Raw genomic sequence first — 17,528 nt, 5'->3', positions numbered from 1 at the left:
AACAAAAGCTTATATCTCACTCACTCTCCATGTCCATCTTGGGTCAGCCAGGAGCTCTGCTTGTTTTAATAATTGAAGGACCCAGGCTGAGAGAAGATCATCTTGGTATGTGCTTCCTTACTCAAGGCAGCAGGAAAAAGGGAATATGGTGAATCACAGACTTGCTCTTAATGATGATGCTTAGAATAGCAGCACAATTCACAATAGGCAAGAGATAGAAGCAACATAAATGTCTATTGATGGATGAATGGATAAATAAAATGTGGTATATCCATACAATGGAATATTATTCAGCCTTAAAACAGGAAGGAAATCCTCTCACATACTGCAACATGGATAGACCTTGAAGACATTTTGCCAAGTGAAATAAGCCAATCAAAACAAAAACAAAAACAAATACTGAATGAGTCCACTCGTATGAGGGACATGGAACAGTCAAATTCGTAAATACAGAAAGTTACCAGGGACTAGGGCATGGGGAAAGGGGAATTGTTTGATAGGTATAAAGTTTTAGTTTTGCAAGATTAAAAAGTTCCAGAGATCTGTTTCACAACAATGTTGTGTACTTAACACTACCGAACTATACACTTAAAAAATGGTTAAAACAGTAAATTTTATGTTATATATTTTTACAGCAATAAAAAATGGTGTTCAAAAAAGACACACATCACTTCTGTGCACATTTAATTAGCCAAAACAAGTTATATATTTATGCCTAACTTTAAAAGAGGAGTTGGTGGAGGAGCTGCTGGATAAATTGGATAGTCATGTTGCAGAAGAATGAAACTGGATCCTTATCTCTCACCATATGCAAAAATCAACTCAAAATGGATTAAAAACTTAAACATAAGACCCCATACTACAAAAATACTGGAAGAAAACCTAAGGAAAACTCTTCTGGACATTGGTCTAGGCAAAGAATTTATGACTAAGACCTCAAAAGCACAGGCAACAAAAACAAAAATAGACAAATCAGACTTAACTAAACTAAAAAGCTTCTGCACAGCAAAAGAAATAATCAACAGAGTGAACAGACAACCTTCAGAATAGGATAAAATATTTGCAAGCTATTCATACAACAGGGGACTAATATCCAGAAGTTACAGATAACTCAAACAACTCAACAAAAAACCCCCAAATAATCCCATTGAAAAATGCACAAATTTCCTTCAGTTGTTGCAGAGAAAAGAAAATAAAGAAATAAACAAACAAAAAAAAAAGTGCACAAAGGACATGAATAGACATTTTTCAAAAGAAGACATATAAATGGCCAACAGGTATATGAAAAATGCTCAACATCACTAACCATCAGAGAAATTCAAATTAAAACAACCATGACATATCACTTTACACCAGTCAGAATGGCCATTATTATTATTATTAATATCATTATTAGAGATGGAGTCTCACTCTGTTGCCCAGGCTGGAGTGCAGTGGCACAGTCATGGTTCACTATGGCCTTGAACTCCTGGGCTCAAGCAATCCTCCTGGCATGGCCTCCCAAAGTGCTAGTATTACAGGCATGAGCCACCATGCTAGGCCCAAGAATGGCTATTATTAAAAAGACAAAAAACAACAGATGTTGGTGATGATGCAGAGAAAAAGGAATGCTTATACACTATTGGTGGGAATATAAATTAGTATAACCTCTGTGGAAAACAGTATGGAGATTTCTCAAAGAACTAAAAATAGAACTACCATTTGATCCAGCAGTGCCACTACTGTATATCTACCCAAAGGAAATGAAATTAATATATCAAAAAGATACCTGCATTTGTATGTTTATTGACAAGAGCAAAGATATGGAATTAACCTATGTGCCCATCAGTGGATGACTGACTAAATAAAATGTACCATGTATACACAATGGGAATATGATTCAGCCATAAAAAGAAAGAAATCATGTCTTATACAGTAACATGGATGGAATGGGAGGATATTATCTTAAGCGATACAAGCCAGACACACAAAGACAAATATCACATGTCCTCACTCATAAATGGGTGCTAAAAATGTGTATACATGGACATAGAGAGTGGAATGAATAGGCAATGGAGACTCAGAAGGGTTAGGGTGTGGGAGGGGGTGGATGATGAGAAATGACTTAATGGGTACAATGTACATTATTTGTGTTATTGAAAGTTCAGTATTTGTCCCCAAGGACTAATCATGAGAATGAATGAGGACAAATGGTTTGAGGAAAAGGAGGGAGAAGTTTATTAACTTGCTGGCAAATGAGGAGGGTGGTCGAATAGTGTCTCAAAAGACTGCCATCTTGTCTTTCAGCAGAAATACAGGGCTTTTTAGAGGGGAGTTTTTGGCAGTTGTGCTCAGGTCTATATGACCAGTATCATGGCTTCGGGCTATTGTTGTTTAACTATAATTGGTGGTTTTGGTTGACCTTATCCCCAATGACTATGATTTTGTGACCCTTGTCCAGACAATTCTGTTGAGCCATCTCCTGTGGTTTAAGATACTAGGAAACAAACAGGAAAGAACATTTTTCTGCCCCTTTGATTACTGGCCTCGGGAAGGAATGCAGGTTTTAATTCCCCAAAAGGGTGGGGGGTTCTAAAGAGACAACTTGTAAAACATTTCATTGCCCTTTTTCAGACCTTTACCTCAGTTACATTTGGGTGATGAGTACGCTAAGAGCTCTACCTTGAACATTACACAATCTACACATGTAACAAAATTGCATTTATACCTCATAAAATCATATTTTAAAAAACAATAAAAAATAAAAGAGAGGGAGGAGAAGTACAATCCTATCATGAAGGAGTAAAGCAGAAACAGTTGGTGAATAGTACTAATGATTATTAGAGTCTTCCCTCCTTCCTGCATACAAAATGCAGCCACTCACTTTCTTCCAAGGGAAGATAACTGAAAAGTCTCAGTGATGGCATCAACCTCAAAGCCCAGGATATCTGGGATGCATGGTAGTCTTTATGTCAGGGGATAATGTGCAAATAGCCTCTACAATAGGTCCAGGTGTATCTTCTCTTGATCCAGAGACCTGCCCTCCAAACACTCACACACGCACATCGAGTATTAGAATAGAGTCAGGATAACTTCAAAAAACACATTAAAAATAGGAAGAATGGAAAAGACATCGCAGTCATTGGCCTGAAACAATTTTGATGTTAGACTAGGCAGAAGTTTTAAACTCCCTAACCATGAGGTGTGAAATGTCCCCTGAATAGGCTCCATGTGGGTTGTCTAGGAAGGGCTCCCCTGTCCTTCCTAGACATGGAAGATGATTCTTGGATTCTCCCTTTGGGAAGGTCCTCTTTTGGCCTTGTCTAAGGTAGCCATTGAAGAATATGTCTGCCTTAGAAATTGAACAGCTTTCCTAGCCTACTTTTTGCCTATAAATGGTAGAGTCCAAGAGTCATCTTAAGTCTCAAATAGTTACAATCACATTCAATCCAGGTAGGAGCCTTTTTTAGCAGTAAAAGTATCTTACAAAATTAAACTTAGTTGACTTCTTACCTACTCTCATGCTTCCTTTCTAGACATATTTCTGTGCTCTCTTGGCCCACTGCTTCTCTGTTCTCTCTCCCTCTTCGTCCTCCTCTTTCTCCTCCCCACATCAATTGGGTTCCCTGAGCCTAGCAGTGAGAGCTACACCTTTTCCCCTAAACCAACCTAAGTTATTTTGAGCCATTGGACACCACACCCTAATCCATGATCAGTGATCTGAAACTTGCTTCAAAGCTGAATTCTAAGAGGTCTTTGTTGCTCAAAGGATCAATTTTATCTTTCATTGTTTGGGTTGAGAAGAAGTTGCCTTTTCCAACCTTACAAATCCTTGAATTTGTAGACTCTCTAGTCTCTCTTATTTATCCTTATAAACTGACAACTCTCTCTGAACCTATCTCTTTCTTACAATATCATGTCAAATGCAGCTAATAGCAACCAATAAGCAGTAATAATCTGTTTTCAATCTCCTCCCTGAAGTTAGAGATGTCTTTTTTTTTTTATTTTCTTTCCCTTACATCTCAGACTGAATAGATATGTCTTTTGCCTTCCAATTTACCACAGGCAACAGTTTTACCAAATATTTCATTACTAAACAAAAAGGATTTCCATTCCCCCAGACTTCAGTAATAGTTTCCTTGATTCCCTCTGACCAGCTGTTAAGTCGATGACACATATTTCAGTGTATTTTATTATTCAAGCAGCACTCAGCTCTTAGGCTCTAAGTTCTATGTCATTTCAGGATAATCCTGTGGTAACAAATTTCCCCCAAATCTCAGTAGCTTAAATAAAAGGTTTATTTTCACTTGTACTGCATGTCCATTGGAGGAGTCTTCAAAAGACTCGTCACTGTAGTCACTCAAGGCCATACATAGGCAATCTCCATCTCAACATCTGTTTCCATAATCACAGCTCCATTGGGAAGAGAGCATGCCTCTTAAAGCTGGAAATATCTGGTTAGCAACAGTAAAAGAAGCTCTGTAGGTCTGGATTCAATTGCAGAGAACAGAACCCTGAACAGAATAGAACAGAACTCTAATTTAAGAAGGAAAATTCAAAGATTCGATAGCTTATGGGATAGTTGGGAGGACTAAAGAAACAGACTCTACGTTGAACTTTCAGAAAAGTTTGCCAAAGTCACACTCAGAACAAAGTCATGAAAGGAGCTGTGCTGCTTCTGCAATCAGGAATCCACTAGTATCAGGACACTACAAGAATAAAAACACTTTCTCAATCAGGAAGCCACTATCATTGCCAGTTCCAGACCACACAATACCTGCTACAGTCCATGCCTACAGCATAAATGCAGGCCAGATCTGACTCTCAAAATTCACAGAGCTAGTGCCCTGAGATCTTTGCTGATGTTGTTGTGGGAAAAACAGGAAGCAGCAGACACAGCAGATGTAGCAAAAGTGTGGCGTCTTCCCAATCTCCACTTTCCAAATCTCACGCTAGTGCATCTGATTAGCCAAATGCACATCACACACGGAACCCAAGCTGCAGTGGAGACTCCAGCATTCACAGTATGGTGAGGCAGACTACAGCAAAGAGGGAGTTGAGCAGCAACCCAGCACTTCCATCCTTAAAGTACAGCAATAGGCCATATGTAGGGCACCATATTCTATGGCAACAATAAAATGCTTTTTAAATCATTTTTATCCCTGCCTACTTCAAAGTCATTTTAAGACGTTTACACTAAATGTTTATAATCAGGCCCTTAGGGATTCAGGAAAAGTTAAAATTTTCTGTGCTCTCTTTTATCATCTTTGGGGGAATATAATATACTTGCTTCAAACAAAATATGTTAAGTACCATCCTTCAGGCATATGTGCATTCCCGGAGTTTGGTAGTTTATCAGCTTCAATTTTCACACCAATTCCACGAAGCAGTGCATCAGTTAGGGATCGTATTCAGCTGCACGTCACAGACACCCACCTACAGCAGCTTGATCAAACATGGTGTTACTTTCCATACATAAAAAGTAGACTATAGCTGAGCTATCTAGCTCCAATACAGAGACTCAGAGGCCTGTCTTTCTACTCTTTCATCCTTAACTTGGGGCCCTCTCTTGATGCACATAAGATGGCTTTTCTACTTCCAGACATTGATATTATAGCAACTTCCAGGATGGAAGGAAGGGGAGGAGCAAGGGCAAAAGGCAGCTGCCTGGCTGGGTCTGCCTGGTTATTATTTGCTGGTATTTACACTACCCCCTCATGACTTCCGCATACATTTGTTAGCCTAAATGGTGTCACATAGCAACGTCTATTCCTGGCAGGGAGCTGGGGAACTAGAGGCTTTGTTTGTTTTGTTTTGCTTTGGCGAGGCCTAGCCTATTGCCAAAATCAGAATTCTGTTAGTAGGAAGAAGACTAGTGTGCATACTGGGTAGATAACTGGCAGGATCTGCCTCGGATAAACATTATTTTCTTCATTTTGCAACAAGGAAACCAGGATTCAAAGTTGAGTAATGTGATGATAGCTCAATGAGCTGGGATTTGAATTCAGGCCTATGACTGCAAATTCAGGACTTTTTGATAAGTATCTATTTTAAAAATGTTTAAAATTAAATTTTTAAAAAATTCATGACATGTACAAAGGTAAATTGGATTATTCAGGAAAAAAGAAAAAGAAAAAACTTATTTGCTTAAGATTCCAGAGAGCAAAAGTAGAAGAGAGAATGAAAAGCGTTTAAAGGACGAGGGCCTTTCTGTGCGAATAGCACGATCCCATGTTTTAAAAACCTTATGCTTATACGCAGCCTTGAAGATTATGGCACATTTCCAGGCTAGTTTTCCACTGCTAGGTAAAAATTTATTGCCTTGTGGCTAGAATTCATTCTGACCTGGCCAAACTCATTTTATTGCCTCTGTTAACTCTTACCTAGTGCTTGAGATTTAGAACAGTTATTAATCAAGCTAACTTGAAAATCATCTCCAGTTGCTATATGGTATTTTCCAGAATGATTCATTTGACTCCTATTTCCCTAAACCTGGATTTTTCTTGCTGTCATCGAAAAAAGGAAAATCTCATGATCTGTCCTGAAAGGCAGGACCAATGTGAGTAGTGACAGGGACGAGGCTGCTGGATGTTTCTTACAAGCTCCCAGGGGTTTTGAGATTTGAAAGAAATGCAGAAGACATCAGAAATGGGTAGCCAAGATCACCAGCTTAGAGGGCAGGGTGTGGTCCTGGTTGAGAGTGTACTGGCACTGACAGTAGTCTGCAAGAATGTGGAACTCAGCCCGAGAGCTCTGCAACAACCTGAATCTGGTCTTTGGCACCTTGAAGTTGTGGCTTTTTCCCTAAGGGGGTGGTATGAGTCCTTGCTTTGCTGTGTCCTCGGCATGAACGTTGGGGATTTCTTTCCCTTAACTTTCGCCTCCTTGAACCTGGATGGCTCTTGGCACTGGCCATGCTAACAATCTAACAGAAAGGAATGGCTAAACGAACACAGCCTAATCCTTGGTTCTAGCCACTGAGCATGCCTAATTCATCCTCAAATAGTCATTTGGGAGCCACAAAGAGCAAATTAATCACACTCCTATGAGTTTAAGGGGCAGCAGCAAGAAGAAAGAAAGGTAAATAGCACAGAGGTTGAACCCAAAAAGGACTGGAGGTGGGAAAGCTGAGCAAACCATACCTGGGGTAAAGAATCTGCACAGAGATTAAATTTGATGGAAGACTGGGACAACAAAGAGTGGGTTCCTGTTGGAAGGTCACCACATGCTGTGGCCCCACTTGCTGTTAATGCAGTTACAAGGTATGCTTGTACAATCATTGACATAACGTTAAATAAAACCTTGAAAGGGTGTGGCTTGTGGGGCTTTGGCTAAGGTTAGGCTCCTTTAGAAGATATGGGGTCAGGGATTGTCAACTTGAAGGAGCCCAAGGAGCTGCCCAGAGTGGTGCCTGGGAAGATAAAGGAGGTGCTTTTCTAGATATCTGGATGTGTGAGGTTTTAAAATCACCCTTCAGGCTCCTTGCAACTAGAGAAGAGAAAAAAGAATGTGAAATAAGCACGTAGTGCCCAGCAAAACTGAAAGTGAGGAGAGATGGAGCCTAAACTCAAGGCGGAGTCTTTGGGGGAGGGTTTCACCCACAGAATTATGCTCTTGATTTGGAAGCATGTTATGAAGTTTTTATGGGTATCCAGCATCAGACTCTAAGTACCAGCATTCAGCAAATACTTACTGAGAGCAAAGGCCTAGTCTACAATTTTCCAATTCTAGTGTAAAAATCATGTGAGAAACTTGTTTTGAAATGCAGATTCCCAGGCCCAGCCATCCAGGATTCATTCAGTATGTTGGAGCTGCGTTCTGGGGCTCTGCATTATTATCAGGCAGCTCATGGGACTTGGGACCAGTAGTTCTTGGACTCCCCTGGCTGCTTTGTAAAAACTAACGTTGGTCTTCTCAAAAATTAGCATTCAATCATATTAGAGACTTGATTGGTAAAAATACAAACAAAACAGTATTCTTCTGCCACCTCTTATTTGTTGTTTTTGATGTTGTCTTGCTACACTCCTGAATTCTTCACCTTGGAATCCTTTGGCCTATTTACTGAAGAACAGTAACTTAGTCTGGAATTATAGATCTATCAGAAGCAACAATATATAGATTCTAGATCTGATTTCTCCAGCAGTTTGTCATTGGAGCAAAAGCCTAAGGGACCCTGCCGGTGTCTGCTCAAAAAAGGGAAGGAGAGGCCGGGCGCAGTGGCTCATGCCTGTAATCCTAACACTCTGGGCAGCCAAGGCAGGAGGATCTCTCAAGGTTAAAAGTTCAAGACCAGCCTGAGCAAGCGTGAGACCCCCTCTCTACTAAAAATAGAAAGAAATGATCTGGACAGCTAAAAATATATGTTAAAAAAAAAATTAGCTGGGCATGGTGGCACATGCCTGTAGTCCCAGCTACTCGGGAGGCTGAGGCAGAAGGTTTGCTTGAGCCCAGGAGTTTGAGGTTGCTGTGAGCTAGGCTGATGTCCAGGCAACAGAGCGAGACTCTGTCTCAAAAAAAAAAAAAAAAAAAAAAAAAGAGGGAAGGAGAGACAGATCAAGAGGGAGGTGATTTGCAAGTCATCCTTTCCTTTTAAAACTTCCTCTCAAAATTTCCTTCCAAGATTTAAAGATTAAGCACCTTTCTTCCGGAGACAAATTGTTGGAGCCTCAAAGATCCATTAGAATCATTAGCGCTGTGTAACAGCTTTAAATTTTTTTGATCAAGACCTGTACTAAAATATATTTCATATCACAATACAACACACACACACACACACACACACACACAGAAACATACACACATATATGTGTGCTGTGTGTTTATATGAGCACATATGGAAAACGGAAACAATCATTTTATGAAACATTATTTACCTTTACCATGTGAAATGCACTCTGATATTTTCTGTGTTTGCCCCTTTCTTTGCTTTTCTTGCTTCATCGCCCTTCTCCTCTCTCTCTCTCTGAATCCTTTCTGTCTTTTCCTTAAGAATAGTTATAACACTACAAATGGTTTTGCCCTGCTGTTTGAAAATACTGGAGTAGGTGTACAGTTCCAACAGTTTTGAGTAGGAAAGAAGGTGAGAGAAACTAGAATTGGAAAAGAAGTTTGTTCACAAATTTTTTTTCTTTCTGCCTCAGGCACTAACTTCCTAAATGCACTCATTGTCTATCTTAGCTAAGATTAGTATACACATCCTGCTTTTACTGTCTTAGAGACTGATATTTCAAAACATTGGAAATGCTTAGTGGAATGTATTAATAGACAAACGAGTCTTTACTTCTTACCACCTTGACCTCCTCACTCTCTTGCATGTGGCATGTTCACTTTTGCTCAGGTGTCTTTATCTCTTAACCTGGAATTCTAGCGACCCACCCAGTCACATTCTTTGCCTACTCCTCTTACCTCCAGGGCCACCAACAGAAGTCTGTGCTGATTTTTCCAGATCTTGAAGGCCACTGAAGGTACAAGGGAGAAAACTCCATTTCCTAGAGTACTGCTCAGTCAGGTGCAAGCTATATCAAAGGAAAGATAACCAATGCTGTTATTTTCTTTCATCACTTGTAAATGAACTAAAAGATTCTCATGATTCAAATTCCTCACAATCAACCTTCCTTACCCAACTAGCAAACTTCAATTTCATTACAGCCATTTTATTATGTGTAGTAAAAACATTCACAATTTTTTTTACTGTTCTTGATCTGAGTATTTGGCCTTGAAAAATATCAAAGAAGTCAACTCTGTGAGTCACTTTTCATCACAGAAGGGAAAAATTCACCTTAGCACTACCTTTGCTGTGGCAACTTTTCATCTCCATAAAGAAAAACAGCAATCCAATCCATAATTCAAGTGGTACCTAGTATCCTTCCCACACATATCAAAAAGGTTTTCACTGTTTTTTTTTAAACTATCAAATTTTTGCACTAGGCAAACTGTCTTCTAAAACATCTTCATTATAAATATTATTTTCAATGGTAAAATTATCAACCTCTGCATTTCTATCCAGCTCTAAGCAATGAATTGGTTTTGTCTTAGTTTTTTTGAGTATATTATTGTCATCCACTGAATGCTTGAGAACAAGAAATACATCAAATCAATTGGGATCACGTCCAAAGGGCATGGGCACTAATTTGAAAAGGTTCTCATTGATTAAATGTGAGGCAATATGAGCATTAAAAAATACTAATAATGAAGGCAATAGACTGAAGCACACCAAATACATAAAAGTCCACCAGTTCCTAAAGATGTTCCAAAAGAGAGAGTCATTTACCATCTCTGGAGTTTGCTAGGATATCAATTCATTTATACTGAAAATTAATAAAGAAAAAGTGAAGTATTAAAATTAACTGCTTGATGATATTTTTAATACATATCTGCAGTCTCTGTGTGATCAAAATATATTTGGCCATGTTTGTAGTTTATGGCTTCAATACATTTTCCTATGATGTGTATTTAGCCTTCTAAGATGATTCTGAAATTAACCTTGCCTAATTTTGCTTTTTCTATAAGTTCATATAAATAAAATCATTCAGTACGGTCTTTTGTATTTGACTTCTTTCATGCATCCTTTTGGAGTTTCTTTTATTTATTTTTTATTTTTTATTTTCCAGCGACTACCATGTGCACCGCCAAAGGCGGCACAGAAAGCAGCCCATCATTTTGGTTTTGATATTTATCCATGTAGGAATATTGTTCCTTTTTTATTGTTGAGTGCTATTCCATTGTACATGTTTACAATTTGCTTATCCATTCACTAGTGCTTTTCCTGAATCTGTTAAAACAATCCTGGCCGGGCACGGTGGCTCACGCCTATAATCCTAGCACTCTGGGAGGCTGAGGCGGGCGGATTCTTTGAGCTCAGGAGTTCAAGACCAGCCTGAGCAGGAGTGAGACCCAGTTCTCTACTAAAAAATAGGAAGAAATTATCTGGACAACTAAAAATATATATAAAAAATTAGCCGGGCATGGTGGTGCATGCCTGTTGTCCCAGCTGCTCGGGCGGCTGAGGCGGTAGAATAGCTTAAGCCCAGGAGTTTGAGGTTACTGTGAGCTAGGCTGACGCCAGGGCAACAGAGCAAGACTCTGTCTCAAAAAAAAAAAAAAAAAAAAAATCCTTTTTCCACTTTATTCTATCACTGTGGTAATTACATTGATAGATTTTTAGATAGTAAACCAACTTTGCATTTTCAAGATAAACCTCATGGGTCATGATGTATCATCTTTTTAAAGTTGTTGAGTTTGAGTTTGAGTTTATGAGGGATATTGGTCTGTAGCTCTCTTTTCTTTTGAAATCTTTTACTGGTTTTGGCATCAGGGTAAAACTGTTCTCATAGAATAAATCCAGAAGTATCTTTGCAATGCCTATTTAATGTCTTGCAGAACTTTGAGAAATATTAAATTATGCATAAAGCATGGCAAGACAGGTGTCATTTGAATACACATTTCAAAGATAAAACTTATAATCACAGATTTTAGAAAATTAGCTAAGTAATTTTAGGTACTACTGTCATTATATATCTAGAGGGGAAAACCGAGATCCTTAGAGATTGCTAGACTCTTCCAGAACAGAGTACACTCTTTACAGGTCTCTATCATGTAACATTCATTACAAATCTTTATGGGTATAAAGTACCTGCTGTGTATATATTTACATTTTGAAGTTATCGTATCCATCCTTACTCTTTTTCCTTCCTATTAAGACGCACACTTTTCTGACTAACACAACCCAAAGAAGGAACAGCAAAACAATGAAACTCCAGAATTGTGTGACCTGAGGGCTACTAGGTGAACTGGGCATGCTCAGTCACCAGGCAGATTTTTCAGTAAAGTAGAAACTACAACAGCGCGTACCGTGAGCGCGGAGGTGGGCGTGTCCTCGTGGAATTTAGAACGCTGCTTCAGCCAATGGGGCCTCGCGGCCGGCTGGCGGGGCTCCTCATTGGAGCAGCGGAGAGGCGAGCGGAGGGCCCCGGGAGGGAGCCGCGGAGGTGCAGGTCGGAGAGGCCGGGCTACGCCGTGCCCTGCGCGTGAGCAGCTGCAGCGGCAGAGGCAGCATCCAGCGGCGGTGCCAGCAGTTCCAGCCCGTTGCTTTACTTTTTGCTGCACCAACATAGTCATTATGCCGAAGAGAAAGGTAAGTCTTACCAAAAAAGATTTCAAAGGCCTTCAAATTGTGCTTACAGCACATCCTGTCTTTGCAATGGATCGCGCAAAATGCGCGCGGTAGTAACTCGGGGTTTGGGAATCTCTTTGCTCCTCCACGCTGGTTTTCAGATGCCTGTTGCAGACATTCCTTTCCACCCCGCCTCCCTCCCTGCGTCCTGATCGATCTCTGAATGTTACTTTCTCTCCAGCGACGCGGCTTCCCCTCTTTATGAACTCATTTTCGCTGGAATGGTTTCCTCCCCCGACAAGAAGAAGCAAATGCAGCTTTCCATTACCCCTTCCAGAAGGGGAGTTTCCTCTTCGCAAACTGCCAGATTGTGATTAGTGTGGAAGGAAAGCAAAGAGAGGAGAAAAACAAGTACAAACGTAGGGAGGTTGAAAAGGGAAAAAAAAAAAAAAAAGAAAGAAATCGGGCAGATGTTGGGATTATTCCCATGTGGGCTGTGCCCACGGCCGGGTGCGGCGTGGTGGCTCCGAGGCTAAGGGAGAGAGAAAGCCATGTTTTAAATAGCGCTCACCCTCCTGCTCGCCTCCGCGGCAGACCCGTATGTACCAACTCCAGTGTCAATCAGGGTTGGGGACGGCGCAGGCGGGGCCCGGGGCGGCCTGGACCTACGCGCAGTTCGCAGCGGAGTTGGTGGCGTGGAAGGCGGGACGTCGCCAGGGGCGCCCAATATGGCTAGTCCAAGGTCAGGGGCCCCCGGGTCGTGTCCAGCTGCTCGATCCCACACTCGGTCGGCAAGGCGGGGTCCGCGCGCTCCCGCGCCCCTCCGTGCGTCTAGGAAACTGGGGTCATTTTAGTCTCATCTTCCGCCCCTTGTGGACTGTGGCCCCTTCAGCACAGGCCCCGGACACCAAGTACGACGCACGAGGACACAAATCTTCAGGGACTGGCTGCTACTTGGCATTTCCCCAGGGAGGGAAGGGAAGGCTTTCCTTTTCCCTGATAAAACTGGTGTGTGATGGCTGGTTCCTAAGAAAACGCTTTCCACCCTCCCACTGCCCGCCCCAATGTTTCCAACAGTGTCAACTAGTGTGGGTATTAAATCTGAAGCAAAATTATTCGTAATATCCTTCTTTTGTCAATTGAAGACTAAGGACTAATTTGTGTGACTGCATTATTAAAAAATATTTAAGTTTTGAAAATCCAGAAATTTTTGCCTTAAATGTCATTACTAAGAATTTGGTGGAAACTTGACTGCTACTCTAGTTTTTAAAAAAACATAATAATGGAAACAGTTTTAAAAACTCTTAGAGTTTGTTTTGGACATACTGTGTGCCTCGTGCTGTGCAACGTGTTTGACTTGCATTATCTCATTTAATTCTCAGAACATCTTGAACCCCATTATCCTCATTGAACTGGGGCTTAGAGACATAAATTGCCCAACATCTAACCAACCAATACTAGCAAAGATTTAATCAGATGCCATAGATCCCAGAGTCCTTACTCTCAATCATTGTTTACTCATTCTTTTTATTTAGTGGTGGGTGGGTCAAGAGGAATTTAAGAAATCCAAAGGGACTCCCGGTTTAAGAAGATGGATGGCATATTAAGACTACTAATAGTTGATTTATTATTTAAACTTAATTTTTATGAAAGTACTATTTTCCCAGCACTATTGTACTAGAATGAGGATATTCAAATGATGTCACTATATTCAACATTTTGTCTGAGAGTTAATGATAGGTTAGGAATTTTAGTAGAGTCAAAGGAACTAATCATCAAGAAATTAGTTACGAAGTAAGTCAGTTGGGGTCATCTCTTTTCCTGGTAATTATTAACAAATGTTTAGATAAACAGTAGGTTAGATGTGCACACTATGTATAATGGACCCTGACTTGGTGAACAAGGAAGGGGCAACCCACCAAGGGCCAGGGTTGGTGAAACCATTACTCTTATTTTTCCTCACTGTCCTCCCCTCTCCAGGAGACAGAAGGGAAGAAAACAAGAACAGTAGAATAACTGGCTTTTGATTATGGTTTTAGTTCCCTGGAAGGCAGGGAACTCCTGTGAATAAATTAGCCAGCTGTCCTGGGACTAGGAGCAAACCTGTGAGTCATCCTTCAGGACATCAGAGTGTTCTTCAGAGATGGAAAACCTCTCCTTGATTAGTAGGAAGGCTTTTCATTCATACATGGAGCCCAAAAACCTCAGTTGGTACCTGGACAGGAGCAGCCACAGATAAAACATGGCTATCATGGCCATCCCATTTATCAGTCAAATCTTAGAGCTGCCTCATGGAATCCTGGAGTTATATTAATATAATTTCAAGGCCATAATATCATCTGCATTAATATAAAAGGTTTTTATGACGTTTCTTTGTAAGTTTTATGTGTATCTTTGTGTGTGATAGGTGTAGCTACATTAAACCAATTGGTTTTCTATAACTTTTATAAATTTTTATTTTTTGAAACAGTACAGAACTTCACAGTGAGGAGTTCTTCGGTGCATATTAATCTCTTTCTTAGTTTGTAAGGAATAAATAAAGTTGACTTTCCTGTATTTATTATGTAATGGGTAGTGAGTGAGTGGAAGAGCTGAGGAAATGATAACGTTAGTGGACTCAGGTGGTGGTGGGACAATGAGTAACTAAATTCTAGACTGTTCTGGTCAGACATCCACAGCTGCCTCCATGTCGTTATGTGATGATCTGATGTTCTGCAAAGAGGCACCAGCCAGTGAGGCCTAGAATCACAGTCCTGGCATGATTAGCAACAGCAAACACATTTTCACATCTATCTTATTTTTCCAGTTCCTTATCACTATTGTATCACCTCAGAAATTCATTAATGAGTAAATTTTCCATGAATTTGACATGTAAACCATAGTGTCTCTTTACACTTAAAGGTTTAAGGAAGGAAAGCCCATCTGCCTCTAGCTTTGAAATTTGAAAGTAGGTTTTTATCTATTTTCCTAAAATGAAGGCCCAATAACATTGGGCTTGGCATATGGGATTGTTAACAATGCCCAAGGTTTCTGATAATCTTTCAAAAGAATACTTGTCATAACACCCAAGACAGAAACTGTAAATGAAAATATAGATAAATTTGGCTACATGAAAATGAATATTTTAACATGGCCAAAAACAAAAAAACACTTAACAAAATTTTAAAATTTATGAAAAACTGGGAAAAAATATTTGTACCGCAATGCACTGGAAAAGTTTGCTATTTTAAAAAGATTACATCTTACGTGTCCTTATGGAAAAACTGTTTATTCTTATGGGAATATAACAAAGACTGAAGTAGGCAAAAATATTTGGTTTTACTAGAAATCAAAGAAATGTACCTTATTAAGAATGTACACATTACATATTAAGAATAAGATGTGATTTGTTAAAAATCCAATTTAGTTTTAAAAAGACTAAAAGTATTATTGCCCAGTGGTGAGGAATATAAACACTGGGCACTCTCAATTATGAGAGTATAATTTCCTCTAAAAAATTTACGGAAGTATAATCTAATTACCACAAAGCCTATTCGTCCATTCAAAGTATACAATTCAATGATTTTCAGTAAATTATAGAATTGTGCAAACATTATTACGTAATTCAGTTTTAAAACATTTCCATCATCCCAAAAAGGTCTTTCATTGTTTACAGCCAATCCATACTCCCACCCTAGCCCCAGGCAATCACTAATCTACTTTCTCTCTAGATTTGCCTTCTCTGGAAATTTTATGTAAAAGAAATCATGAAATATATAGTCTTTTGTGTGTGATTTCTTCTCAGAATAATGTTTTTGAGATCCATACATATTGTAGCATGTATCAATACTTCATTCTTTGTTGTTGTTTAGTAATATTCCATTGTATGGATATACCACTTTTTATTTAACCTTTCACAAGTTGATGGACATTTGGATTGTTCCAGGTTTGGTTTATTATGAATAATGCTGCCACGAATATTTGTATAAGTCATTTCAGGGACATATGTTTTCATTTCTCTTGGGAAGATTTCTAAGATGGTATGAAAGTGGTATGGAAGTCTGTTTAACATTTTAAGAAACTTGCAGCCTGTTTTCCAAAGTGCATAAGGATTCCTGTTTCAAGATCCTTGTTTATATCTCATATTGTCAGTTTTTTTGCTTATAGACATTCTAATGAATTTTAATTTGTATTTCTGTAATAGCTAATGATGATGAGCATCTTTTCATGTGTTTACTAGCATAATGTATATCTTAGGTGAAATACCTATTCAGATATTTTGCCCATTTTTTAAATTGGGAGTTGTTTGTCTGATTGAGTTGTAAGAGTTCTTTATATATTTGGATACAAGTCCTTTATCATGTATGTTATTTGTAGATATTTTCTTCCAGTCTGTGGCTTTTAAAAACTTTTTTTTTTTTGGAGACAGAGTCTCCCTCTGTCATCCCAGGTAGAGTGCAGTGGCGTCATCATAGCTCACTGCAACCTCAAGCTCCTGGGCTCAAGCGATCCTTCTGCCTCAGCCTCCCAAGTAGCTGGGACTATAGCCACGGCGCCCAGCTAGTTTTTCTATTTTTCGTAGAGACGGGGTCTCACTCTTGCTCAGGCTGGTCTTAAACTCCTGAGTTCAAACAATTCCCCTGCCTTAGCCTCCCAGAGTGTTAGGATTACAGGCATGAGCCATTGTGCCTGGCCAAAAATTTTTTTCTTAATGGTGTCTTTTGAAAAACAAAAGTTTAATTTTGATGAAATCTATATAGTATCACATCTAATAAATCTTTGCCTAATCCAAAGTCACATATATTTTCTCCTAGAAGTTTTATAGTTTTAGCTCTTATATTTAGGTATATGATCCATTTTGAATTAATTTCGTGTATGGTATGAAATAAAGATTTAAATTTATTTATTTGTTTTGTGTGTAGAAGTCCAGTTATCTCAGCACCATTTGTTGAAACGTATGGTCCTTCCTCCACTGAATTGTCTAGGCACCTGTTGAAACTAAATTCATCATATATATAAAGCTTTATTTTTGCACTCTCAATTATATTCCAGCATCCATAGGTCTAGTCTTACACCAGTACTACACTATCATGATTACTGTGGTTTTATAGTAAGATTTTAAATCTGGTAATATCAGTCTTCTACTTTGTTCTTCTTTTCCAAAATTATTTTGGCTCTTTGGTCCTTTGTGTTTCCATATAAATTTTAGAATTAGCTTATAAATTTCTACAAAAAAGCCTACCATGATTTTCATAGGGATTAAATGGAATCTATAAGTCAATTTGGGGAGAATTGCCTTCTTAGCAATATTGAGTCTCTCAGTCTGAGTACGAAAGGGCCTGACATCCATAAATGCTTGCTGAGTTTAATTAAGTATTGATATGGAACCTGTATTTGAGTAAAGGCTCCAAAATGACAGGGCTGTACATTTTATTTATTCATTCACTCCATTTTAAAC

General features: G+C 39.2%; 1 protein-coding gene across 10 annotated transcripts in view; it reads left to right on the top strand.

The window, feature by feature from the left end:
- Window positions 1–11,977: 11,977 nt before the first annotated feature.
- The window catches only part of HMGN3 (high mobility group nucleosomal binding domain 3), a 30,940-nt gene continuing 25,389 nt past the window's right edge, over window positions 11,978–17,528 (top strand). For 6 of the 10 annotated variants that reach the window (XM_069488020.1, XM_069488022.1, XM_069488021.1 and 3 more), the window contains exon 1: window positions 11,978–12,112. In XM_069488020.1, the coding sequence (XP_069344121.1) occupies window positions 12,098–12,112 (15 nt within the window). In that variant the 5' untranslated portion in view covers window positions 11,978–12,097. The remainder of the gene's footprint in view (window positions 12,113–17,528) is intronic. The other 4 variants (XM_069488019.1, XM_069488018.1, XM_069488014.1 and 1 more) reach the window with 2 other exon arrangements.

This window comes from Eulemur rufifrons, chromosome 15, assembly GCF_041146395.1.
Source record: "Eulemur rufifrons isolate Redbay chromosome 15, OSU_ERuf_1, whole genome shotgun sequence".
In the NCBI taxonomy this organism is placed as follows: Eukaryota; Metazoa; Chordata; class Mammalia; order Primates; family Lemuridae; genus Eulemur; species Eulemur rufifrons.
This window is presented reverse-complemented; position numbering and strand designations above follow the sequence as displayed.